Below are 27501 nucleotides of genomic sequence, written 5' to 3'. Positions count from 1 at the left end.
ATGAAAGCACATGGGCCGAAAAAAAAACACACACTCTTGACCACTGTATTGAAACAAAAATGTATTTTGGAAAAATTGGTTTTATGACAAGTACCGGAGGAGGCCTAGCAACAGATGAAGTGTCCATATAAGTACCCATTACAAGGTGTCAGAAGAAACCCATTCAAATTTAAGGTAAAACAAACAAAAAAATGAGTGTCAAAAATACATTCTGGTACAAAAAGGAAACAAATCTCCACATTCAAAAGCAATTATTAATGACAAATTGTTGCAGGAAAACATCCCTGGTCACATGTGCATATATACGTATTTTTAAAGAGCAACTTAAAGCCATGCATATGTTTGATTAAAAAACAAACAAAAACAAACAAACAACAATAAATATGATTACAATGCTTTCTATAAGGCCAACTAACCTAAGCATTACAATGGTTTCTATTGTATTTGAGTTTTTCAGATTCACAAAGAAGTCTTTGAAAAAGCAGGTCACTCAGGAGAGAATGATACAGGTCATTATCAATACATAAACCTGGAGATTTTATGAGATTGCCAGTTTCAGGCAGTATAAGAGAATACAAAGTCTTCTGGGATGATAATCCTTTCACACCGCAATGCCAGGATGTGCAGTAATACTGATACGGTCCACATGGTGGCGGTCTTCTGTCAGTACAAAAGGCGGCCAGAGGGAAAAACAGTCTGCCACAGTTGTATGCACAACATGTGTGTTCAGGACTGGAGACGTCAGCCTTGATATCTGTGTTAGCTTTAGCAGACCAACCAACATGTCAGTGCATGAGCATACAGATAACAGATAACACTACAGGGAAGCAGGTTACAATACATATGGTTCTTTTGTCACACTGCTGAGAGGAGCAAATCCTGACGACAAAGATAAGGAGGTTGAAAAGAAGACAAATGGAAGACAAAGTGAGGAATTAAGGTTTCCTGGTATTGTGCTTGAGCCTCGTCTCTAAATGTAGGCCATGGGGGAGAGCTGTACAACCATGAGGGCTCTACTAACCTGACTGCAACACAGAGAGAGGTAACAGGTTCATGCCTGGACCTGTGGATGCACCACAGTAAGATATGTAATCCCTAAACCTGCTGACATGCGTATGAAATTTCAAAGCTGCTCGGAATATGGTTTTATACACATATAAATTGGTTGATACATATTGCTGTGTTCCAGTAAAAGGCAAGAAATGCTGTATATCTATGCGCAAAGATTACAGGTTACAGTAGCCTATATTTGCTTATCTTTTTTTGTGGTTTATCTAACAGTTTCAACTTTACTTCATGTCAATAGAATGAACAGCTTTTTCCCTGAACTGCATTCACAACTGACATGCTTTTGCCCTTAAATGCAGAACCAGAGCCTAAGGGAGGAAATGCGTGCAAACAGAGGGATGAAAATAAAGTAGGGACCAAGGATAAGATACAAAAAGAGAAAGGCTGGGAAAACAGAGCAGAGAGCGAGAGAGGAGGAGGGAGGAGACCCACCGAACAGGTTTCTGATTCAGTCACCGTCGTGGGAAAGGACAAAATCCAACGGATCACCAAAAATCCTTCCACTAAATGGGCCTCCCAACTTTGTTTTTTTAAAATGAAGCATGAGTTCCTTTCTGCCTCCCCATCAGTATATGCATTCCAGCCAATACCGGATAAGACGGCGCTCTGTGGATGAATAAGCGCTTGTGCCATTTCATTTTAAGGCATAAACTGCAGCAGCCCAAGCTGTTGTGTGCTGTGTCATTTTAGACTGTCCATATAACGTAATCCCACAAATCCAAAGAAACAAACAAAAAAAAAACCTGCCTGCTGACTTTGTACATGTAAAAGACAAATGAATTGTCCCTGACATTACCACAGACTACCATTCCATTTTGTGACCATCATTTCCCAACCTAACTTTGCAATAACCCAACTAAATACAAAAGAAAGCAAAAACGTGCAGCACGCAATCAACAAAACGTCAAAAATGAAATCTTGGCTAAGCGAAATCGTCTTACATCTAGCTGATACATACAGTACTGCTTTAAAAACCAAAGCACATGATTTAACCCTATATCTCAGTAATAGGAGTGGTTTTGTTTGTAAACTTTGATTCAAAAATGTAAAATGTGTTAAAATTAGATACTGTTCTTGATACCTCAGGGAAGTGAGGGCATCTTCAGTAATTGATAGAAACTTACTGATTGCACCAAATGCAATTACTTGAAACAACACCCAGAAATAGCTTCGGCACAAGCAACACAGACTTAAAGGTTCAGATTATCTTAGATTAAACTTAGAGTGTAATATATTCTACATACTGACATACTTTGTATAGCAAGTATTACGGTATAAACCTTTTAATTCTTCTTATCAATATACTAATATTTCTGACAAATTGTTGGGATATTTTTTTCAATTATTTCTAAATGTTTTAGCTGTTTCAGCGTTTCTGAAGTGAAATTTAAAGTAAAAACAAATGTCTAAAATCAGTGAAACAGTCTTATCATAATCATACAACATTGTAAAACTGAGAAATATTACATATAGGCTAGATTTGAGATGATTTCGCTTGCCAAGATATCCTTTTTTGCAATGTGCAGAACACGTTCCTCACACCAAACCAAACCTCCATCAATAAGTTATTAGGACGCACAGAAGTGTGCTAGGCACCCCGAAAACAAACAATTCAACAATGAACCAAACACTTACAAACTGGCACCCATACACACATACACACACGCATACACACACACACACACACAAACTCACCATCTTGAAGCACGCATCACATCAAATCACTGTGGTACCGGTATAATCAATCAGTGATACAATCAGAGTACCTCTCTGAATACAATCAACAAAGTAAATGTAATAAAAATACAAACACCCACAAATAAGGCATTCTGTAATGAAACTCTGTAACGAAAGAACCAAAAGAAGAAGAAGACATCAAGATATTTCTGCTAGCCGCTGAAGGAGCCCAGAGAAGCCGGCGGCTTGCTGGGACAGGTCAGCCACACGGTCCACCATTTCCTGCGTGGCTGGGACTGAGGGGTAGTTCTGAGCGGCACCTTTGGTTGCAACAACTACAGCCTTCAGGGCCTGACAGAGGCGTCCGCTGGAAGTGGTGACCTGTAAAGGCAGAAAGGATTGTGTGGGTGAGACAAGGTTATGAGCAGGCAGGTGTAAGAACAGAACTATCTGGCTTACTCCATTTCTAGTGAGTCACTCATACACACATACATACACACACACACACAATTTATTCACAGATTGCTGAAATCAGTCATGCTTTACCCTAGTTCATTATGCAGTAAGTGTTTTCAAACAATACAAAACATGATCACTGCAACTGCACATTTTAGACAAGAGGTGCATTCGGATGACCCTTATCACTTTAGGTCTCTGGTACCACAACAACTAGACATATACACATTCTACTAATCTGATGGATCAACCGTTCACTCATTTTGTTTGTCACTTTAATTAGGATCATTATTGGCCAATATGAAATTATTAGACTACACTCCAACTTCAAAAGCCTTGCAAGTGCTTAGTTTATTGTTTAATGCATGTATTTACCTACAGATGGGGAGTGTAATTTACGTTAACCTTTACTGCAGTAAATACATATCATGCTTTGAGTCTCCCTCACAATACACATACACAAAAATCATGAGGACTAATGTGGAACTGTAATACTACAGGATTGTGCACATATATGACTTACGCAGCGGTAGGCCCGAAACATACTTCACACAAGGCAATTTGAGCTACACAGACTGCGTTTCGTGTGTAGTTGCATTAAAAAATGTGTCACGACTAATTTCATAACGCACCGCAAGCTGCATTCTGAGCACTGCCACAAGAGGAGCAACAGCGTCAGCCAAGGTGTCTTGTAGCTGTGACATGCTTTTCCATTTAACTGTCATGGCATTTATTTATTTATAATTTTTTCTCTATCACTCCCCTGAGTACTAAGTGTTTTAATCTGCCACCATAACAGTAAAAAGTGTGTAGTAGGACTGTGCACTTGCAGAGCGTTGGCCAGGCGTTGGCGTTTGCTTACATGTACTGAGTATGTATCTGGCCTTAAATCATAATCAAACCAAATTGTTTGAAGATTAGAGTTGAACTCCTACCTTTGCCCTGAGGTCCGAGGAGCTGAGAAGACGGGCGAGTGTATCGCCTATAAAAACCAGCTTGTGTGCAGTCACAATTAGACTCTTTCCCTTGGAAACAAAGACCCGCGGCGGCTGGTTCTCCTGAACACTGTTAAACAACGCATCAATGGCGTCACCCAGGCAGGAGAGGTGAGACATGCTTTGGGATGAATAGAAGGAGAGAAGCTCGGAATCCTCCAGAGACAGAGAGCCTTGGAGAGGAGGTGAGGGACTCAACTGGTGGGGAAAAAAACAGTGATATAATAATGAATCTCTGAAGGAACCACAAACTAGTAAGAACTACGTTCTGGGCTTTTGGATCAGTACAGATCATATGCAGTGATTGTAAAGAACCAGATTTTGTGTGTGTATTATTGCTTACTCTGGCATCATTTGTGGAGATGACCTGTGATGTGCCATTATCTATCTGAGATTCCGGAGCTGGTTCAGGCTTCCCCTGAATTAGAACATAAAATAAAGAGTTCAATCAGAACACGCAGTCCAAACTAGACAATTACAGGATAAAATACAATTTCAAATGACATTTTACAATGGACCTAACAACCCTATCCTGTCTGTTGGTGTAAAAAAACAATGATGCATTAATCTAAATAACATGAACTGCATTGCTTCTGAAATATTAGGAATGATTATAATGAACTATAAGTCATTAGCCAAATATGAGCTTATTAATATTATAGTTTCATTCAGTAAAATGCATTATAGATTATATTTTCCATATTTCCTAAAAAATCTAGTTTTCATGAAAACAACAGGGCGATTTACTAAGAGAGTCAATCTTTTAACACTTTGCACCATTTGCTAAGATTTTCCATGTAAAAGAACACAGACACAACCAAGTATTTAACACATGACCAGAACAAAAAATATTTTACAGTAAAATATAGCACACATTTAGTGTATTTACATACACTTACAAACATTAGTTTGTTTACATAAAAATAATAATCGGATAAATACTGATAAATGTTTTTCAAGCACTTTAATAAACTGACAATGACATCATTAAAAAATGAGTCGAGTAAGAAACTCAATGATTAGATTTCATTCTAAGTATACGATGTGTACATTTATTGTTGTTTATTAACTTACCAATAACCAATAAAATATATCAAATATATGTGCCTGGGACAACTGTGTTGTGTATCAACTCACCAGAGTATTTATTAATTTTAATCTGGTCATAATCTGTACAAATGCAGGCTCCATTGTCACTATATCACAGCTGAAGCTTTAGAATAAAAGTTTGATGTTTATTGTTTTTCGGGACGCTAGTCTTTATCTGATTTGGTTATTCTATGTACATGACCACCTGACCAATCAGATATGTGCCCAAATCTGATTATGATCGGATTACTGTTGTGCACCTGCTCATTTATTGTTTCTTCTGAAATCAAGAGTTCATCCTGCTTTTGTTGGAGTAACTGTCTCTACTGTCCAAGGAAGGCTTTCAACTATTTTCTACTATTTTGGAACATTGCTGTGAGGATTTGATTGCATTCAGCAACGAGACCATTAGTGAGGTCAGGATGTTTGATGATCACCACCCCACCTCATCCTCAACTCCCCACTCAACCAAAAGTATTGGATAAAGCTCCATCCATCATTCCAGAAAGGGAGCTCTATACCCCTCAAGCCCACACCTGGCATTAGGCATGGTGCCAGTAGGTTCATTATTATCTGCTCCAGAAAGTCCTGTTTCATTGGCAATACTTCTTTACAGGGACTAGACAAGCTGTGTGAGTGCATTTGCACATCTGTGTCAGCAACCAGTATAATTCTGTGTCTCACCTGCAGTTTGACATATCCCACGCTATCGCCTGCAGGATATGAAGGTAGGGGTGCAGGGGTTAGCCCGATCCCGGCATACTCATTCCCTTGTTCCTCATCCTCGTTCGTCCTTACAGCAGGCGGTAGAGAGGAGGCAGGTGTCGGGGGCAATGGGAATGCTGCAGGTGGTGGAGGAGGTAGCGGGCGTTCCTGGATCCAGCTACCCTTACGTGAACCCATACCACCCGCCATGGGTTTGACCTCGGCCACCGGCAGGGCAGGAAGCGGCCTCCGCGACAGTGACTCCTGGGAAGGAAGGCGGGGTCTGGTCTGAGTCTGCAGGAAGGAGACAGAGTCCTCAAGAGCGCGGCGCACCATTGCGAGCAAGCTGTCTGCTGGAGGGGCAGAGCCACACACAGAGAGTGCGGGGAGAAGGTCTGCAAGCCGGGACCAGATCTGCTGAAGGGGAGGTGGGATGTCACTGACCTGACCTGCCTTCCACACAGACAAAATCTCAGCCAATGTGGTGGCCAGGTCCTTAGAAGGTGTGGTAATGACCGAGGTTGAATTTAAAGCTGATTGAACGAGAGCAGAGAGGGAGTTTTTCCACTGGATGTCGCCTGAGCCGGTGCTGGATACAGAAAGTCGCCGGATTGGGATGTCCAGCGTAAGAGCAGGCATGTCGTAAATGCCGCCATCAGTTTCTGAGATGTCCTCGGAGGCTATTTCCGTTTTTCCAGGACTAGGGATAGAGTAAAGTTCCAATTTGCCTCCCGCTTCTGCCAATACAGATCCAAGTATTTCGATCGACTCCAAGGGCAGACCTGGAAGACTAGGAACACTGTACACATCGTCTTCCACTTCGCTGCACACCACAGAAGATGCTGGGACACTGCAGGCTGGATTCAGGGCGAGGGTGGGAACGTCGTAAATCTAACACAAGACGACATGGAGGAGGAAGCAAGAGAGACTGTGTTATTCACGGGGAACAGATAATTGTTCTTTTAACAACCCATGCAGCTCTCAGCCACAGTTCAGTGAAACAATAGCCCTGCTCTAAAAGCCATTGTGTTACAGCTCAACTCACAATGTCTTTCTACAGTGGGAGGACTGTGCATAAATGTTAAACTGTGCTCCATTTCTTTACCATTGTGGTCCCTTAACAGAGAGCCTATATAGTGCTTTGGCCCCTTTTCACAGCTGTATGTGTGCATGCCATGAGATGATGCATGCTTCCAGTGACCTCGTTGAGGGCCTTTGCGGCCTAATGGCAATCTAAAACCAGAGCACAGGCAAGCGGGCTGTTCTTTCCACCATGTTATTAAAGAAAAAGAGTAAAGACTGTGTATTAACTATATGCTACGGATGTGTTATTAACATTCTGCAACCAGTAATTACATATTTATAGATTTAATTACACTTCTGAGGTTGATGGCCAGGGAGGGGTAACCCCAACTGTAACTGTAATGATGAACAGAAAACAGATGAGAGGGAAAGGAAGGAGAGGTTGTGTGGGTGGAGAAATGGAGAGAGAGAGAGAACGCGCGAGGCTGTCAGGCCACCCAGTCCTCCAGAGACGGGTGTGACCAGCTGAACGAGGGAAGGGCGACAGACAGATGGGATTAGCTCACAGCAGTCAAAAACAGGTGTGGCCCTTGAACGAAGGAATGAGAGAAGGACTACGTTAGAGGGGGTTAGAGCGAGAGAGACACACATACAGAGTGAGAGGGTTAAAAAAAAATGGCCCGGAATTGTAAGCAGAGGTCTGATGAATGCGGAAGAGAAGAAAAGACAGACAGACAAGAGGAAAGATGATAAGTTTGGAAGAAGTTGCAGGGAAACTGTGTCATGTTGCTGTTCTCTTACTTCTGATCCCTGGTCAGTGTGAAGGGGGACTGTGCGAGGGGTGTTGTAGATGCTGTCATCCTCTTCAACAGATACTGCAGGAACTGGGTGCTGCCATCTATTGGTGGGGGGAGTATCATAAACCTGCAGAAAAGACATATTCTCTTTAATTCTTTAGGTGTCCAGAAGGCCCAGGCCTCAGTTCACTGCTAGGCCCGTCACCATCATGAAATCGTAGCTGATGATGATTGACTGTAGGGGTGGGGGTTTCAAAATATAACAAAATGTATCATGACACACTGACACACAGATATAATGAACTAGCAGTGTCTGATTTTGCATTGCATTGATTATGCTTTTTGTTTATTGTGTATCATATTGCCCCTCTTTACTTAACTAGTCATATAAATAATTGCTATTGCTGTTATTATTATTATTATTATTATTATTATTATTATGCAAGTGTTCTTTTTTTGTTCAAACATAGTGGTTTCCACTGACAACAACTGACACATAGCGTGTTTTCACGCCTGCATGTTTTAGTCGGGTTAAATCAGACTCCAGTTTGTTTTCCCTCCTGGTGCAATTTGTTTGGCCAGGTGTGAATACAGCAATTGCACTCGCATTCAGACCACAACAAAAACAACAAGACTCTTAAGATAATGTATTCTCGAACATATGGCTGTCGCGATAACCGCAGTTTCCCAATATTGCGCTATTAACAAACGAACCGTTAAGATGGAGCAGCAGGTGCTCTGGTCATCAAACCAAACGCAGCTTTACCAGTTTAGACGAGCATGTTGCAAAATTTGTGAGACAAAGCCTAGGCTTTCTTTGTGTGCAACGAAGATGAAACTTACTCACTTTGTTTGTGTCCAGACAGATTCTGAATGTTTGTTGATAAGGTGGCGATCCAAAATCAAACCACTAAATCCACAATTAACCTTAACTGGTTTAGGACTATCTTTAAGTTCTTTACATTACACAACTTTAAACGTTCTTTACATTTACAAATCTCACACTTTTGGTACACTGTGGTATGGCTTAAATAACCATCTGAGAGAATGCAGCTAAACAAAAATGACTGACCACTGCCCCCTAAAAGAAAGACGGTTTTTAAGAATTTTCTTAAGACTCACAACAAATGTGTTTTCACTTGCCTTGATGCACTGATTATACATAATCACATCATCAGTTTAAATAATTGCAATCAGGCTTTTCAGGATTCATCATGTAAGTCACAGCGAAAGGCCCGTCCCTTAATCCTAAACCTAACAGCCTATTTGTATTGTTTTCCATGTAATTACTGAGTACCACCAGGAAAACCAACTACACCTACTTTAAACACAGAAATTAATTCAATTCAAGAACCACATTCTTATCTTATGAGCACAATTAACGGCTACATTTTCTTCAGTAGAGATGAACAATGACATAATATGGTACTGGTAGATAACTGCTTAAAAACACAAGCAGATCCAACAGAATCCAACAGATTTGGCCAATATTTCTGATGTTAGATGATCAGCATTGGTAATAGCATCAGCATATATGCAAATGACAAATATCAGACAACAGCATCACCCTTAATTCCCATATTGGTACATCCCTAGTGGAAATGAATTTAAAATGGGCTCAAACCTGGTTGCTTGATCTTATGATCATATTAAAACGTGCTCAACTGGCTACATGTTCAGCAGAGATTCAACATACTGAAATGGAATTATGGAGACCTGAAAGGAAGCAGGGCTGTCTGGGCCTCTTTTTGGTTCAATATGAACCCAGTTACTAAGTAAAACCAAATGACATACATGTTGCCAAGTTGAATAAAAAAAAACTTTTTAGTTAACCAAATAGCTTAATGCTGAGTCAAGTCTGCCTAATAGATAACCAGCTACCCTACACAACCCTGTACCCCCACACAGGCTGAAATGGTTTTTCAACTTAATGTAAAAACTCAGAAGCACAGCTATTAGTGTCAGTATTTCCTTGTTCCATCTATGTTTATACCTGATCGCCAAGATTTTCATCAGCAGCAACCCCACCCTGTTTGTCTTCTCCTTTCTTCATGATCTGTGTGGTCTTTTTCTTCTCTTTCTCCTGTTTCCCTCCATCTCTACTCATCTGTCCTTGTTCTTCCTCTTTACTGGGCTGCAGGAGTGCAGGGCTTGCCTGGGGTGCAGCACTGGCGGTGGGCACGGTTGCACATTGAGGTAAATCCTTCCTGGTTACACTTCTCACTGGCGGTGCTGGTGGAGGGGGCTTCCTGCCGAAGTTTGGAGATCCTGGCACCCCAGCTTTTCCTGCCCGAACTAGAAGAGGGGAACCCCTCATGGCAGCCTGGGACAGCTTCCCACGACCCACAGGCGGGGTGGCAGACGGACCCTGAGGTCTGGGAGTAGGGGGTGTCTGCTTAAGATTTTGTCCTGAGGCGGGCGATACCACTGTAGACCCAGAAGGTAGTTTGCGCTCTGTTTGTGGAGTCCTTGACATGGCTGCCCCTGGCGGGGTTGGGGTTTGGTACATCCCTGGAGCTTCCTGACCTGCTTTGGGTTGGCTGGTTGCTCCATCTTGAAGCCTAGCAACAGGCACTGAAACAGACTGTCCTGCCACTGGAGCACCACTCATCGGAGTTTGATACAAATCCTCATTGGGTAAAGCTGCCACAGCTGGCCGAGGGACCAGATAGCAGCCATCCGAATGCCCTGCAGCCCCCGACTCCCTTGGGGTTAAATAGGCGACCTCTCCGGCTGCTTCCCCAACAGGTCTAGCCACAACACTGGGAGTCAGGTACACTGACTCTGACACCAAGGCACCCTGAGATCTATATTGTGCTGCCAGAGGTGCAGGCGAGGCAGGGGTTTGGTAAAGTGAACCAGTCTCTCCAACCCGTCCTCTGAGAGAGGGCGAGCGAGGGCGACCCTCTGCCCCCATCTCGCTCCAGTCTGGCCGTGGCCTCGGCCCTGAGCTGGAGTGCGAGCGAGGTCTCCTGCCTTCAGCCTGACGAAGCTCACCCTGCCTGACCGATCCTGGGGCACCTCCTGGACTCTGATAGACCCCTTCCCCCAGGCTTGGAGGCGAGAGATACACTCCATCTGCGTCTTCCGTGCACAGGCCATTGGCACGGGTCTGCTGGCCGGGTGAGAGATAAACCGAGTCTACGCTGGGGGCCCGGCGGTTGTCAGTGCCTGTCGGGGCAGGACCTGGAGCCGGGGCGGTATGTAGGAGGCGTAACCTGTTGGCCGGGGCAATACCCTGCCGTCCATGGAGGGAGCAGAGCCACCAGCCGGGACCCCCGTCCTGCTCCTGCTCCAGAACCATCAGAATGTCACCCTTGCGAAAGGCCAGCTCCTCCGGACTCTCTGCAGCATTGTCGAACAATGCTTTTGCTAGCACTGTCTGAAAGTGAGAGTAAGAAATCAGGCAGAGTTAGAGAAGAAAAGTTTTGGCTTCAAATGTAAAAGTCAGCTACAGCAGTAGAGGTCAGATATCATCATGGGGAAGACACAGAAAGAGAGGAGAGGTAAACGAATGATTAACTGCAAGTTACAGTACAGTTAATAGAATACACAGTAGCCTGTGAACGAAGCCTGAGTAACATGCAGAACCGAATTTCACAAGAGCAAGTTCCACTTGGAGACCATACATTGTAAGTTGTTAGCAAGTTAGCAACATGGCATGCTATGCTTAGCCTAAACTGATTGGTGTCTGACTATGGTGAGTGCAAGGGACACTCACCATAGTCAGACACTTTTTTTGTTTTTTTTTGTTTTGTTTTGTTTTTTTCAAATCAGCTGTGGAAATTCTGTAGTTCCTAGCAATTGAGAGCAAGTGGTGGATCGGACGAAGATGCTGTTGGCGTACTTCGACAGATGAAGGAAAAGCTAAAGTTTACACACTACCAGTTACCTCAGGGAGAACTTTATGTTAAACTATACAATAAATAAATATATATATATATATATTAAATGTTAGCTTTATGAATTTGGGGATTTTTGTTGCTTTTCAAATAATGGTGTGGGCCAGTGACTTCATAATTGGTTCTGTTACATCCCTATTTGACACACTACAATATTTTATATTGATACATTACTAACATCAGATTATACTTCAGTTAGCATTCGTACAATTAATGGAGAGTAATCTTAATATTAGAATAATATTAATTTTAATAATCTTGAAGAATGTCTTAAACACCTGAAATTGATTTAACATATTTGATTTTCCTCCCACAAGAAAACACATCAAAATGAACCCTATATATATACATTATTTATTTAGATTTGTACAAAACATTGCACAATTAGTTTTCATCTATCAGTATCACTGCTGTGTCACACCAATGCCAGTATTCCAGTGTATATGATATAAGCACTAATTGTGAGCTTGTTATTAGACAATTAATCCTAAAACCTGTTCAGCAACTAGTTATAAATGATACTGAAGTGTGGACCCACATACATATCCTTACAGTTTAAGAGCTTAAATCTGTAAATTAAATAATGATGATAAGTATTATCAAAAATAAGAAAACATAAAAAAACAAAACACAGGCATGAATGTACAGATTTCGAATCAGACATGAATAAACATGGAGAGAAGAGAAACTAGCACCAAACTCACTTTGCCACTCATAACTTCATTTGGTGAAGTTTAAATCCAATTGCACTCGCATCTAAATTACTTAAATCAATTTAGTCAAGCTTCCAGCTGACAGTGTTTTCAGAGCTCAAAATAGAAATTCAACTCAGAGCCAAAAGGCTGCTTCAGCTAAACGGCCACATACTCCACTGTTAGAACGACAGTAAACTGAACAGGAAAACAGACGGGCCAGCCAATCATGAAACCTGTTATTCAGACAGGACAGGATACACTGACATTACAGTCCATTTCAGTTTCTCCGTAGTTCAGCACATTGCGCAAACAAGCATCCACTAGATAAAAAAATGACCTTGTTGTCTGGTTTGCTTAACAAACAGAACTGACAGAGACTTTGGCAAACTCTAGACTAACTGAGGCCAGGAGCAAATATTAAAAACAGAAGCATAATAATAATGTATGGCCATTTGACAGAAGACAAAACTCGTAGTTTCATGGTAACTCTTTACAGCAACAAGATATGCTGATTACGGTGCTGTTTTTCAGATCAGCTATGATTCTGGTGTTCGAATTCTTTGGTTTGTAAAACAGGGTATTTTGGGACAGAGCTGATGGCGTGCTAAACACTGTAGCTCCCACTGACCCTGGCCCGGAGTGAACCTCTAGCTAATCGACTAACAATCTCTCTCGCTCTGCCTTCCTACCACATAGCTTGTGTCCGCTCAGTGAACTGATACTAACTGTCTGATGTTGAATCATCCAGGCGGTGGCTCAGGTGAGACTCCATTATGTCTAGCCGGTTCAGAAAGACTCTGACATCAACTTATTACATTTATCATAATTCATTGTACATCCTGATTTTTTATCCACTTGTTATTGTGCGTTTAAGACTGGCATATTGATACAAGCTATGTTCAGATTGGCTGTCCTGTACTTTTTCTTATCTAAAAAGTCACCCAGGTTGTATAGTTTAGCTTTGTAACTTGAGTTGGTGGGGCTAAATGTCTGCAGGCTGAATGGGGGCTGTATGTTGCTTTTTGTGACATTACAAAAAAAAAGAATTCAAAAAGGCAGCTAAGTTTACATATATGGACTAGATAGTGAATCGTATAGTTTATATATAGTAAATGGTAATTACTAGGGGTGGCACAATTCCACTATTTTTTACGTCCAATACTGATACCAATACTACAACCTTGAGTATATTTTCTCTCTCTTAACCCTTAGAGCCCTAGAACAATTTTGTGTGATTTCTAATAGTTTGACATAACTTTACGAGACAGTCAAACATGTCACGTTATTTTTGGGAGATTCTAGACTACTTAAATATGTCTGAATAAAATATGAATTGAACAGAATTTAGATATATGTACAAATTTCACCAGGTTTTGACCATACATTTCCTTAATGACTGCATCCAGAGTTGCTGCTTGTAAAGACTATAAAAACATGGTTAGACAGGGAAAGTATATCTGCTTGGTATACTATGTTTATATGTAACACTGATTCTGAGTTATGAGGCCCAGAATATTGAATATCGCATATGTTGACTTGAACCATGCATTTGTACATGATAGTTTAGGGTAGTGGATCATATTATACTTTTTCCTTCTAATATCCAATAAAGTGAGTTTGGCCACTACTGTATCTGTTCATATTGTGAGTATTGGATCGGCGCAGCCCTATTATTTATTTTTCAGAAAAGGTAGGAAAAGTGTTTTTCACAATATGGGCCCTTTAAAAGAACCGTTCAGAACCGCTAAATATAAAAGTGTTTACAAGCTAATTGCACTGGACGAGCAAACACTGAAAGAGATGTGTTTTCTTTACTGGCTGATAACTGTTGACTTATTAACCTATATATAAGCAAAGGATATACAATGAGTGGGACTTTACTGGCTGCCTTTTAGAATAGCACAATAGAGTAAATAAGCAAAAGAAAAGAGAGACACAGAGAGAGAAAGGGAACAGATGATCATGAGAGAAATGAGCGGGGGAGGGGCTACACATCTGTCCCTCAGTTTTAGGCCCTTTTGTCATCCGCTCAGCCTGCACCTCTCTCATTTTCTCTCTATCCCTCTCTCTCTCCCTAGGGGACTAACTACTCTGGGACAGGCTGAGCCCCAATTGCTCCGCCTCCATGCTCCCAAAGGGATTTAAAATTATTGGTTTGGACAGCAGTGGATTTAACCGTGGTGAATGTTAAATACCAAAGCCTGCATGTCCGATTGGCACATCATTAACGTCCTTCAATCAAACACACACACACATACACACTTACAGAGAGAGACATGGCTGCTGCCAGTGGTCCGTGTTTTAATGCTCAGGCTGGGTCTGTACTGGGTCCAGGTCGAACCTTTGTCCTGGTCACTTGTGGACAGTATGACCCATGTGCATGTTGGCCAGAACCAGGCGCTGGGCTGGATCTCCCAATGGTGTAAGCTGGCCAGTCCTCAAAGATCTCCTTTTCTTTACATCCAAATAAGTGTCAGTCTCCTTATCTGTTTGGGAATCATATGGTCTTCCATGATGTCTTCTCCCACTTTAAACCTGGTGGATTAAAACAGGCTGTATTTTTTATTTTGTCACAGCACACTCTGTGAAACACTTAAGCTACTACAACAAGGGTTCTTTAAGAAATACCATAGAAGAACTATGAGAACCTGCGAGGAACCTTTACATTCACTTACCTAGACCTTTAAACATACACATCTCTTTTACACACATGTTTCTTTATGGATCCAAAACTGGTTCTGCTATGGCATCACTCAAAGAACCCCTTGTAGCAGATCTGTGGTCTAGATCTTGCTTTATCTTCACTGTTTTGGGTTTCCATTGGTTTTAATGCTGGCCTGTAACCTTCACTAAGGGAAATCCTGTAATTATGGGACTGTTGGATGAATTAGTTATACTAAAACTGTGAGTAAGCTCTTAAAAAATAAAGGTGCTACAAAGGGTTCTTAAGAGTTCTACAGTAGAAGAACCATTTTTGGATCCATAAGGTACCATGTTTGTAACAGAGGTGCATGTGTGAGGAACCTTTTAAAGATGTAAGAACATTTTTATAATAAAAATGGTTCTTTATAGAACAAAAAAGCATGAACTGAACACAGTGAAGACTAAATCAGACACAGACCAGAAATTTGGTCATAATTAAAGTATTTAGCTACCAGCCCCCACCTGACCTCCCCAAACCCTCTAATGGTCTCCTATTAGCTACCAATTACATGATAATAAATAGTGTGACTGCACTTGCAGATGGGACTTTATTTTAATCACGTTTTAATTAAAAAGTAGGCTTTTTTTTAATGCTCCCTCCTAAACAACCCCTCTGTAGATCTACAGAGCTTCTGCTCTGTCTGCTACTGGGCTCTTGTCAGTCACAGATCTTTTCTATTTATGGACCAAGAGATCCTCCTAATAACGAGGAATCCACTCAGATTATTTCCTAGCAGGTCTGTTCACTGAGTGAATCTCCCCAGGCTTTGGACGCTCCTTATTCTGAGGACAGATTTCTGAAAGCCAAAGCTTCAGCCACGTTTCGTTTTCCATCGCAGAATCGCACCCATTCCAGCTCTGTGAGCCTCCACGCTCGCAGCGGTCAGACCCAACTGCAGCTCAAATTTCGAACAATGAAAATCAGAAAGCCCCTCAGTTCGCTTTGGGCCCCGGTAATGCTTTTCGTGCTGTAAATATGTTTCATTTCCAACACAAAGGCCACCAGGGATCCTCAGCCCCGAGCACCGAGGCGAGGAGGAGACCGAAATACAAGAAAAACGACGTCTTACCGTGTCATTGCTGTTCACACTGCACTGAGAGGAGCCGCCAGCAGAGCCATTTAACACATACTCCTGCAGACGGACAGTCTGGGCCCGCTGCTGTTTGTCGAGCTTCTCTAGCTTCGCCCTCCCCGGGCCTGGACGGGGATTTGGGTTTGAATTACACTCACCACAGCTAATGCCCCCCTCCTTTCCCCACTAAGACAGTAAGGGCGCCTCCTAGCGGACATCTCTCAGAACAAAGACCGCTTCTTTCCATTTGAACATTTTGGCCCAAGGCTTTTTCCACCTGCGCTGCACATTTCCCCATTTTCCCAACGTCTGGCGCACCTGGAGGAACTCAACTAACCGGCATTTGTCAGGATAGTTTATTCCCAGGGCTGTTTCTTGTGCCACAAGGGGTCTTTCCTTATTTTTCTTTTTTTTACACGCTCGTGTCAGTCACGAGACTGTAAGAATAATGTCTTAAAATATTACTTTACAAAAAAAAAAAAAAAAAAATGAATAAATAAATAAATTAATTAATTAAATAAAAATCCGGTGTCGACCAGAGGAGGATGAGTCTTGGTTCCTGTCATGGTTTCTTCCTCTCGATCCGAGGGAGTTTTCCCTTGCCACTGGTGCCACTATCTCACTCAAAATAGGCTCGGACCCGGATCTCTGTAAAGCTGCTTTGTGACTACATTTGTTGTAAATAAAATGTAATTAAATTTAATAAAATAAAATCAATAACAAATTAAAAATGTTTTTTATTTTTATATTATTCAATTTAATCCATCATTATTCAGTGTTTATTGAAACTCTAGATGTGTACAGTTTAATAAAAAAAGGGAAAAAGGTTTTTAATTTTAACTGCAAACATCTAAATAAACACTCACTCCCCAGTTCATACTATCCACCCACATCCATATCGAAATGAAGCTGTACAGCACATTTTGCAGTCATTGTATTCATAGTCACAATAAACCGTGTATTTACATACAGTATATCCTCAGTATAGCCTTTTCACATGCAGCAGTTTAGCTCCTCCCACAGCGCTCTGAGAGTGTTTTGTTTAAGAGGTGCTTGTGTACATCTGAAAGAGGTTTTTTTTTTTTGGATGAATCAAGCATTCACAGTGGGTGAGTGTCACTTAGGATCTCCTAATCCCCCTTTGTCCAAAAGTGAGGACTCTCCTTTAGGAATGCCCCAGGCCTTTTCTCCTGTTGGACAGGGCTTGGGGTTTGCTTACTTCATAAATATTGTTGTAGGTATAAATGACATGCACACAAACATATAATAAAAACATTAAACATTTTTGGGGTCAGAAACAAGTGAAATGTGCTTCAAAACTACTGCCACCGCCATTTAGGACTTGCCTTGTGGCATTAAGCCTTTCCTGGGATATAAAAGAGTGGATAAGCCAGGTGCTAGGACAGGAGTACACAATCCCTGCCCTGAGGACACCCACACTATGCATGCTGTTCCCTTCATCTAACACACCTGATACAATATTTCTGTGACTCCATGTGAAATTTAATTGAATAAACTGGTCAAATTGACCTTGGCAGTCTAAATCTTTCCACTCTGTAGCTCTGAAACACTCCTTGACGACCTTGCCAGTGCCTTTTGGACAATTTCCTTTTCTGTGTAAAGCACTGCCAATACGAGGCTAGAGGCTGTGTTTTTAATGGGGAGGTTTCTGATGATTTCTGCAGCATTCGAACTGCTTGCACCATTACTTATCCTGTCATTAAACACTAGCCAGTTTAGAAAGCCACCACTACCTGTGACACGACTTCCACTGATAAGAAAAAATGTTTTGCATTTTCTTCCTGCCTTTTTTACATTATATTTATGATTTATTATTATATTATTATATATTTATTTAATAGGCATTCTCTGCAGGTCTTGACATTTTTCAGATCTAATAAAACATTAACTGTTAAAATCAGAGCGTGTTTTCCCATCTGCTTCAGCTTTAAATGTCTGATTGTCATTGCTGTTCATTTTGTGAGGCTCCTTTGTATCATTGACATGGTCCTTCTGGTCATGTCACTCATTCTGGACCTCTGCTTTGTGTGTGTGTGTGTGTGTGTGTATGTGCCTGGACCACTGAATGATTTTTTTATTATTGTAATAGTAAGAATGCATAGAAACATTGAGAGTACATGAGATGTACACACACAGCCACTATAGCTCAGTTTCCAGGACACAGATTAAGCGGATTAAGGTATTCCAGGCCTTAATGCTCATTCTTGGTTTAGGTATAGTCTCTGTATGAATTATCTGTATAGAATATTTTTAATAAATTGTTTTAGGTATCTTGTTTAGGTTGCCATTTTATGAATTGGCCAGGTATTACATATAAAAATGAGCTTATAGGATGCACTCTAGCTCATTTACAGAAATCTTTCTGTAGATGACTGTTACTGTCACTGTCAAATCAATGATAATTTAATAAAATGCCCTTCACTGTCTAGGAAATGCCCTAATATATTCTTGTTGTCTGGATAAAAACATTACAGTTTCAATATTTTAAAGTATCCTTATAGAAGCGGAAAATAAAACATTCAGAATTTTTAAAGGAAGTTAATGGGCAAAGCTTTTACAAGTTTGCTCAATTCATCACTAAATACAATGCATTATTTGTATATATATTATACAATGTCCAAAGCAGCTGATGTTTCCATATGATGTAAAATGAAATAATTGTCCAAAGCGTTCAACGTTCAAAACGAATAAAGAAATATTACAGAAAGCAATAAAAACAGCTTTTATTCAGTAAAAAGCTTCAGCATTAAACCTCTGACACTAAACCTGTCATTTGAGTAAGAACAAATTATAAAATGATAATAAATGCACTGTGGGTCTCTTCTGCCCCAACATCAACAGCTGCATAAAACAGAAGCTTTTCTTTGAAGCTGGCAAAATACGTATAGAGGTGAAGTTTAGCCCCAGCGTCGTAGAAGGACAGCTGATTATGTTCGTAATCCAGGTACAGTCCCAGCCGCGCCGGCGTGGCGTAAGGTGTAAGAGTGGCCTTACCATCATTGATTACTATGTTACCATTTGCTGAGGCAATCGTCCAGATGCCAGCGCCAGGAGAAAAATCATGCATGTGATCTGCATCGAAAGATTCTGTACGCAACCCCAGAGTCCAGGGGACAGTCTGTGTTACCTGAAGTTCAAAATAGAGCCTAGTGCTGAGCAGGGTCTTTGATGAAACACAGATACACTTCAGATATGTCTCAGCTGTCGGGACTCGAGGAGGACTGCTGAGAGAGGCTTGATAGAGACTCTTGCCATCATTGCTCACTCTGAGGAGGGCGTGAGCAGATTTAGGGTTAAGAGTCAGTTCAGCTGTTGATAAAGTGTAAACAAACAAACAGAGGCAGAAATTCAGAAACAGGCATTCAAAATCAACCAGTCATATGTCAAATGTTCCAAGTTAATGGTACTCTGTCCATCTTGAGGGGGTGGCCATGGCCTTCACCCCAATTGCTCCCTGGGGATTAAGGTGACTTCCCACCACTCCAGGTGTGTGTTCTAACTGCCCTATTCACTATTGTAAGTGTGTGAGTGTGTACACTGCCATGGATGGATTAAATGTGGAAGTTGAATCCGGTTGAATCCTGAAGGGTAACATCTAATCTAAATCTAGAAAGAGTTTTGATTCAATTCAAATTAGAGGTTAAGGCATTTGCTGACACCCTAAAGGAAGTCTGTGAGTCTTGTGAGTCATGAATTTTGCTTCACCTTTAGCATCCACAATCCAATGCCACACTGTAAACAAACAGAGACAATTACTGCACAACAGCTTGAGACCACATAAGAAAAATAAACCTAAAGTTTATTAATATTAATACCTTTCAGAGTTTGAGCCACCACATAACGTTCAAATAAACAAATCAAGCGAAAGCCAGAGACACTATGAACAAAGCAAATACTAATAAATGCTAAAAAATGTCCACTGGATTACCTTCATCTGGAACCACGCCGGCTTTTCCTGTATATGAATACATAAGATTTGAGGTCAACAACATCATTCAGTACAGTATGAACAAATAATATAGATAAATAAACTCATAACATAAATAAACACACAAATAAATGCACAAAAAGTAAAAGTTGGTTTACAGATGATTATTAAATGATCAACTACTAGAATTAGTAAGATTTCTACAAAGATGCAATCGCTACAATGCAATCACTTACTTGACATACTGGGAAACCCCTTCTGAGCGTCTGTCAAACCTATAGGGAGATAAATATATAATAAAAGTATAAGGTTTTGCAGTCGATCAACAACATATTGTCATTGTTTTAACATTATAATATTATTAGTTAGAAATTGGTGTTGGACAACAATGTTTACCTAGATTAAGCAGATCTTTCGATTGTATTAACTTAGCAGCTGTCAAAATCAGAAACAAAAATAATACAAAAATGAAGCATGACACAAATTAACTGAAATTAAACAACATGAAACTGATGGTTCATATTTTCACATTTGCTTTCAACTTTTAATACTCTCAAAAACACAAATACACAACTTACCTGTAATGACTACTCCACAAAGGAAAACAAGAATAGCGAAAGCGCTGACGAGAATCAGAAATCTACTCCTTCCCAGGGTGACTGCATCGTCTTCAGCATTGGCTTCCAGTACAAGAAAACACACACCACATGTCTCCAGCCTATCTACTGAGCTATTTCTGAACACACTGAACATACTGAAAGAAGGCCTTCATAGTTTGCGGTAGAGTATCACATGTTTCTAAAACATATTTTAATGTTAAAGAATGTTTTACTAAATAACAATTTACCTTCCTCTACAGTGCTGGAGCTGCTTAGCATCCCTAAAGAAAAAAAATATACACTGTAAATATCAAAAGAAACTAAATCTCACATGATGAAGATGAAGGCTAACCCCATTAAACACCTGGAGGTATTTCACAAAACAGGCTTTCTAACTTTAGCCAGATAACTTTAGCCCACAGCCTAGCTTGTCCAATCCTGAGACATTCCTATTGGACACACCTCACCTTTGGGCTTAAGTTATCTGGCTAACTATGATAGCTATATTCCTCTGAACTAAAGCCTGAAGAACAAAATATGCTAAATGTGTCTTTGGTGTGATGATATTGCACATAAAGTGCCACATTGATGACTGAACCATTTACCACAAATAACTATTACTGTACAAACAGGACTATCTAACCAACTGTTTAAGATTGTACAAGAGAAATGTAGCTAATTATCTTTCATTTCACAGAAAGGATTGGACTTTTAGCTCAATATCCGGCTTAAGAAATACGTCTCAGATCATTGACGACTGATTAACATATCTTACTTCATTAAACTTTATTCTAAATATCTCTGACCTGCTGTGTTGATACAGGAACACATAAAAAGTTAGCTAGCTAGCTAGTGCTATATTGCCTAGACACGTAAACTAGCTTCCATATTAGCTGATATAATGTATAATACCTTACAGTCAGCTCATGTAAATCAGTAATCAGCAAAGCAATACTATCTGAAATACATTACACTGTTATAGTGTTAGATATTATTGTACACACACCTGAATACACTGAAGAATAGCTTACCTGCTAGCAAAACGACAGTTTATCTAGCTAAAGCTGTAGCTAGCTAGCTACTAAAAATAGCTAGTTGAGATAGTTTTGCATCCCATCTCTACATTTCACTAAAGAAAACTATCTAAGAATAAACTCGACGCTTATTAGCTGGTCAGGTTTAGTAGCACCTACAAGAGCCGTGGTTCTGTAGCTAACGTTATAGCTAGCTAGCTAGATTCCTCGCTTGCTAACGTAGCTAGCCTCCAAACATGCTAATTTCAAATATATACAAACATATAGCTCGTAATAACCTGTGCGGGGTGTGCTAACAATGATCTCCTCTGTGTAATTATACTTTACTTTTACTTATGATCATATAAAGATATAAATCCTCAAGAGATGCCGCTGTACACACAGTTCAGCAGTTGAACCACGTGTTAATGCACCATTTAAACTATTGTGCTTTTCACAGGATGCCTTAACAGTTACTGTGGCAACCAAAATCTAGTGAACTAAATCTAGTGGAATAAATGTTTTTTTATTTGTTTGTTTATTATTAAAGGTATTAAAACATGTAATAAATAATAATAATAATAATAATAATAATAATAATAACAACAACAGTGGTGGTTTTTGTATTGTAATATATCGCCACCACCTGGACAGTAGATGCACTGCATCTCAGAGCTTATTTATTTATTTTACTTGTGTGGTTCAAGCATATCCTATTTTAGCCTATTTTAAAACAGGATCTATCAGTTTTATTTAAAATATATATAACAATTTATATAATAATAATAATATTATCATAATATTTAAAAAATATATTTATATAGTAATTTATATAAATATAACTTAAATTGTAATAGAACTATTTACTACATAACTTACTAAAGATACAGATTATATACACTTTAATTTTCAGCAGTTATCAAGCATACAATTAATGAATATGAATAATTGAAAAATATCAGTCCTGTCTCGTTTCTTTTTATGATAGCACGTCACTCATAACTGAAAAAATATAGAAATAACGAATCATCATCATCATTATTATTATTATTATATTAATATTATTATTAATAATAATAACAACAATGATGATGATAATAATGAACATAAAACATTTTTAATTCAGTCAAGTGAACGTTACACTAAGAAAAGGGCAAAGCGAGGCGCAGCCAATCAGCTGTCAGACATTAAAGACAACATCCGCGATCATGGCTGCCTGAGACAAGGCGCCCTCCTAAATAAAACAGCCTCCTCCTCCAGAGCTATTGACCCTGCTGCCACAGAGGTAACATCTACAGCTCTCTCTTGACTTTCACAGCGAAATAGCGACATATGTAATGTTACGTTGGTTAATTGCTTTTACATTTAACTTTTATGTAAGTATAAAGTTCTGTCAGACATAAACGACAGGGTTGTGGTTGTAGAAAACTGCTGATGCTTTTTAATGATTTATTTTGGTCAAATCTGTAAAAACCAATCTTAGTATTGATCCAGCGTGAATGCAGAAATACAGTGAAATACAGTTGTAGCTTCTGCAGGTTGTTAGAACAATGTCAGCGACGTTGAAAGACTCCTACAAACCTTAATGCAACCTTTGACCCAGATAACCTGCCACCCACTGAGCGGCCTGGATCACTGAATTTAACTAGCTAGCGTGGAAATGATAGGAATTAGACTTAAACGTCAAATCCATTGATGTTCTGTGTACACTATATGTCCAAATGTTTGTAGACACCCGTTACAAAGAGTATATTCAGTGTGACTACTTTAAGATGCACACATTGTTGACAAAAGTGTCTTAAAAGGTAAAGGTGCACGTATTTGTCACTGTACAGTGTACACTGTACAGCGAAATGTGTCCTACGCATTTAACCCATCTGGTAGTGAACACACACACACACACACACGTGTTAGGGGCAGTGAGTACACACACACACCCAGAGCGGTGGGCAGCCAACTCCAGCACCCGGGGAGCAGAGAGGGTAAAGGGCCTTGCTCAAGGGCCCAACAGTGGCAGCTTGCCGAGCCCGGGAATCGAACCCACAACAATATCGATATCCCGGCGCTCTAACCGCTGAGCCACCACTGCCCTTAATTGCGCACATGCAGGAAAAGCATTGCCATATGATGGGCCACTCCAAAAGAGACATACTAAGAAAAAGTTCCCAAACCTGGTCCCGCAGTTACCCCCTCTTCTGCACATCTTAGTGTTCTTCATATCAGGAGAGGTTTGTTGGATAGGGTGTGTTGGGAGCCAGGAAATCACTAAAGCGTGTAAGGCAGGGGGTTCTCCAGGACCAAGGTTCGGAACCACTGGCATAAAATGCCCTGCATCGTCTATACGGCTGTAAAGGCCCCCAGCCCACTGGGCTGTTGAGCACTGTAACTGCATTCCACACTAATCATACAGCAAGATGTCTCATAGCTTAGTGTAAAAATGTTTGATCTCTTCAGATGTGGCAGGATTGTTGGTTTTATTAGCAGAATAATAATAATAATAATAAAAATAATAAAAATACTACTAATAATAATATAATAAAGCTAATAATGCTGCTCTCAAACTACTCTCCACAAATATGTCATGGTTGTTATTACTGGTCAGTCTGACATCAGCATTTAAATTAACATTGTTCTTCTTTCTTCCATCATTTTAAGGTAATGTTGAGGTCAGTAACCAAGTGCCTTTGGAGCAACCCTGTCGCTGGTGGAAGAATGATGTCCCACAGTAGCCTTGCTGGAAAAGTCGCCATAATTACTGCATCCACAGATGGGTATCAGATCTCCTTCTATTGACACCTTGAAGCTCATTGTGATTTTTGGCCATTGCAGTTGTTGGAGTTAAATGATGGAAAACTTAATTTACACATATGATTAATCATGATTAACCTTAGGTTTGGAGGGAGGCAAGAAAAATGTGCGATATGAACTTTTTATGATTCACTAACAACAGCAGACAAAGTTGTTAAAGCAGTGTGATAACCCAATTTTCAGAATTGGCTTGGCTGCTGCACAGGCATTAGGTAAGAGAGGAGCTCATGTTGTCGTGAGCAGTCGCCGACAAGCCAACGTGGACAAGGCTGTGTCACTGTTGCGCAGTGAAAACATTCAGGTGACCGGCACCAGCTGTAATGTGGGGATTGAAGAAGACCGAAAAAACCTGATCAACTTGGTGAGCGATCTGTTTCTGTGTCCAGAATCGGTAAACAGATGCATCACCACCACATGTATTTTAGAGGATCTGGATCGTAATTTCTTTCCCCAGACACTGGAGCAGTGTGGGGGAATTGACATCCTGGTCTCTAACGCAGCCGTAAACCCTTTCTTTGGAAACATCTTGGACTCAACAGACGAAGTGTGGAGCAAGGTATACCTTAGTGCTGTAATACACTTAATATACATACCAGTACACATAATTCAGTCATTAAGAATACATAAATAAATTCAGTACATTAATTGAAATTCAATGAATAATTCATTGGTCTCCTAGACATTTATCATGCATGCAATACAATATTATTAATTCCTCAGTGAGTAAATGGAGAGAGCAGAATCTTTGATATCATATTTGTATCTGTCTATCTATCTAGGATAGGAGATATTTTTGTGATATAAATTTGATTGGAATTATTTATGTACAATGGAATTCCTTAACAAAGTGAACAACGGAAAAATAGAAATATATATGTCTAGTGCTGAATCTATGGATACAAAATGTAATTCAAATGTAATTCACTTACAATGTAATTAAACATGTAATTACACAAGAACAAATAACTCAACTTCTAATTAAATTTTAGATGGCAAAACCATTTCATAGTAGCCCAAATCGTAGTAGCTTAACTGGTAAGCAGACTTTATCCCCAGACCTTAGGTGTCCCTGCCACCTTTTCATGATTGTATTTCACACTTGTCTCATTTACTTCCATGTTGGTCTGAGTCTTGTTGTGGTTGTGATCTACAGATATTAGATGTGAATGTGAAAGCTTCGTTTCTTCTTACCAAACAAGTTGTGCCTCACATGGAGAAAAGAGGGTAAGAAGAGAACGAGGGGGAAAAGGTCTGAAAGAGTACAAGATTGTTTTTGAAATCCTTCTCTTACCGTAGTATTACCTGTTCTCTTTTTCAGGGGTGGCTCAGTCTTGTTTGTGTCCTCAGTAGCAGGATACCAGCCAATGCCGGTTAGAGCAACTTAAACATGTAAAAAATCATAAACTGACCATATTACAACATTGACAAAATGATTTACCACTCTTAGGCAATTCTTGCACAGTACGCTTACTGTGTTGTCTGAATCCATGATTGTGGCTGACCTGGGGGTCTTCCTATGTTCCTAGGGTCTGGGTCCATACAGTGTGAGTAAGACGGCTCTTCTGGGTCTAACGCGAGCACTCGCTCCTGAACTAGCTCACAGTAATATCCGGGTCAACTGTGTGGCTCCAGGAATCATCAAGACACGGTTCAGTTCTGCTGTGAGGATAATTCCATTATTCTAACTCTATTCTATGAACTAACAATATCCTTGATATGCTTAGAAAAGCATATTGTGTAACACGCTAACAAAATTTAGCACAATACAATACAAATATTGTCATATTGCCCTGCTCTAGTGAGAAGCAGAAAATGCTCTAACATCTAAAGTGTCTTAGTTTTTTTTGTTGTTTTTAATTTCTGTAAGGAAGATAAGGATGACTCACAAATTATATTTAGTTTTAAGGCTTCTTAAAGCTATGCTAATGTTGCATTTTACTTAAAATAGCTGCTTTAAAATCATTGTAATATGGAAATGGGGTCCTCTGTTGTTGTTACTTCTGGCTCGGCCCGCTGCTAACTGCACTATGTTACTTTGGAGAAGCGGGCAGGACAACACTCATGAGAACTAGAACATTGTGTAACACACCTGACTCACTGTTTGTCATTTGTGTAAAATCCTGTAATATTACTCTACTGCGTCAGCACACCTGCTTCTTTTACTTTCAGTGATGCTTCTATATCTCAGCTTGTCTAGATAAACATGTAATTTAGTGGTGGCTCAAAGCATGAATTGCCTTTTCCAACTGTAGGGGGAGCCCATAAGCAAGAAATACAAATTCCCCATAAAGCTGCTTTACCATGGCTGCTTAAACTGGAATTTCAATGCATGAAGAGTGGTCTCTTACATTGCACAATACTGTACGTCATGTTATACTATATTATAAGACCCTTTAATGAGAACCCCCTCTGTTCTGTTGCAGTTATGGCAGAGTGAAGAAGTGACAAATGAATTTATGAAGCAGCTGAGCATTAAAAGGTATCTGTTCTTTACTTTCTGTGAGCACTGCAATGGGCCGCAAATCTCAAAACAAAATTGTGAAATTTGGACAGACACTGTAATCACACTCATGTTTCTTGTAAATTCAAAATTTTAAAGAACGGAAATAATATTGATTTGTAATATCTGATTAATTGTAGGCTGGGGGTGCCAGAGGACATTGGGGGAGTGATTGCGTTCCTGTGTTCCGCTGATGCTTCATACATCACTGGCGAGACCATTACTGTCACGGGTGGTATAAATTGCAGACTGTAGGTGTGTGTGTGTGTGTGTGTTTGATCATAAGGAAAAACATGCAACCCCCCCGCCCCAAAAAAAATTATAATGAACCACCACATTATGATACATTATGTACTACAGATGAGAAATTGAGATGCCGTATTTGATATTCACACAATGACAAATAAATGTATAATAAACTTTTACACTGCCTCCTTTTTTTTTTTACA

General features: G+C 40.1%; 2 protein-coding genes across 3 annotated transcripts; one reads left to right on the top strand and one right to left on the bottom strand.

Moving 5' to 3' along the window:
* Positions 1–44: 44 nt before the first annotated feature.
* Positions 45–16350, bottom strand: efs (embryonal Fyn-associated substrate). Of its 2 annotated transcripts, XM_072687490.1 has the most exons (8): positions 16181–16350; positions 14674–14942; positions 9804–11192; positions 7815–7937; positions 5970–6881; positions 4540–4614; positions 4137–4394; positions 45–3126 (listed from the first exon to the last, which is right to left on the bottom strand). In XM_072687490.1, exons 2-8 carry the CDS (start codon positions 14683–14685, stop codon positions 2944–2946), a joined length of 2952 nt encoding a protein of 983 aa, XP_072543591.1. In that variant the 5' UTR covers positions 14686–14942; positions 16181–16350; the 3' UTR covers positions 45–2943. The 2 variants fall into 2 exon arrangements, with proteins under 2 accessions (XP_072543591.1, XP_072543593.1); XM_072687492.1 differs by lacking the exons at positions 14674–14942; positions 16181–16350 and adding an exon at positions 12417–12443.
* Positions 16351–22936: 6586 nt separating this feature from the next.
* dhrs4 (dehydrogenase/reductase (SDR family) member 4) lies at positions 22937–27477 on the top strand. The gene is made up of 9 exons (XM_072687504.1): positions 22937–23029; positions 24400–24515; positions 24736–24913; positions 25007–25108; positions 25706–25776; positions 25871–25922; positions 26079–26213; positions 26976–27031; positions 27193–27477. Exons 2-9 carry the CDS (start codon positions 24403–24405, stop codon positions 27305–27307), a joined length of 822 nt encoding a protein of 273 aa, XP_072543605.1. The 5' UTR covers positions 22937–23029; positions 24400–24402; the 3' UTR covers positions 27308–27477.
* Positions 27478–27501: the final 24 nt, after the last annotated feature.

Source organism: Salminus brasiliensis, chromosome 9, assembly GCF_030463535.1.
Source record: "Salminus brasiliensis chromosome 9, fSalBra1.hap2, whole genome shotgun sequence".
In the NCBI taxonomy this organism is placed as follows: Eukaryota; Metazoa; Chordata; class Actinopteri; order Characiformes; family Bryconidae; genus Salminus; species Salminus brasiliensis.
The sequence above is the reverse complement of the archived record's forward strand: the minus strand, read 5'-3'. Positions and strand labels throughout refer to the sequence as shown.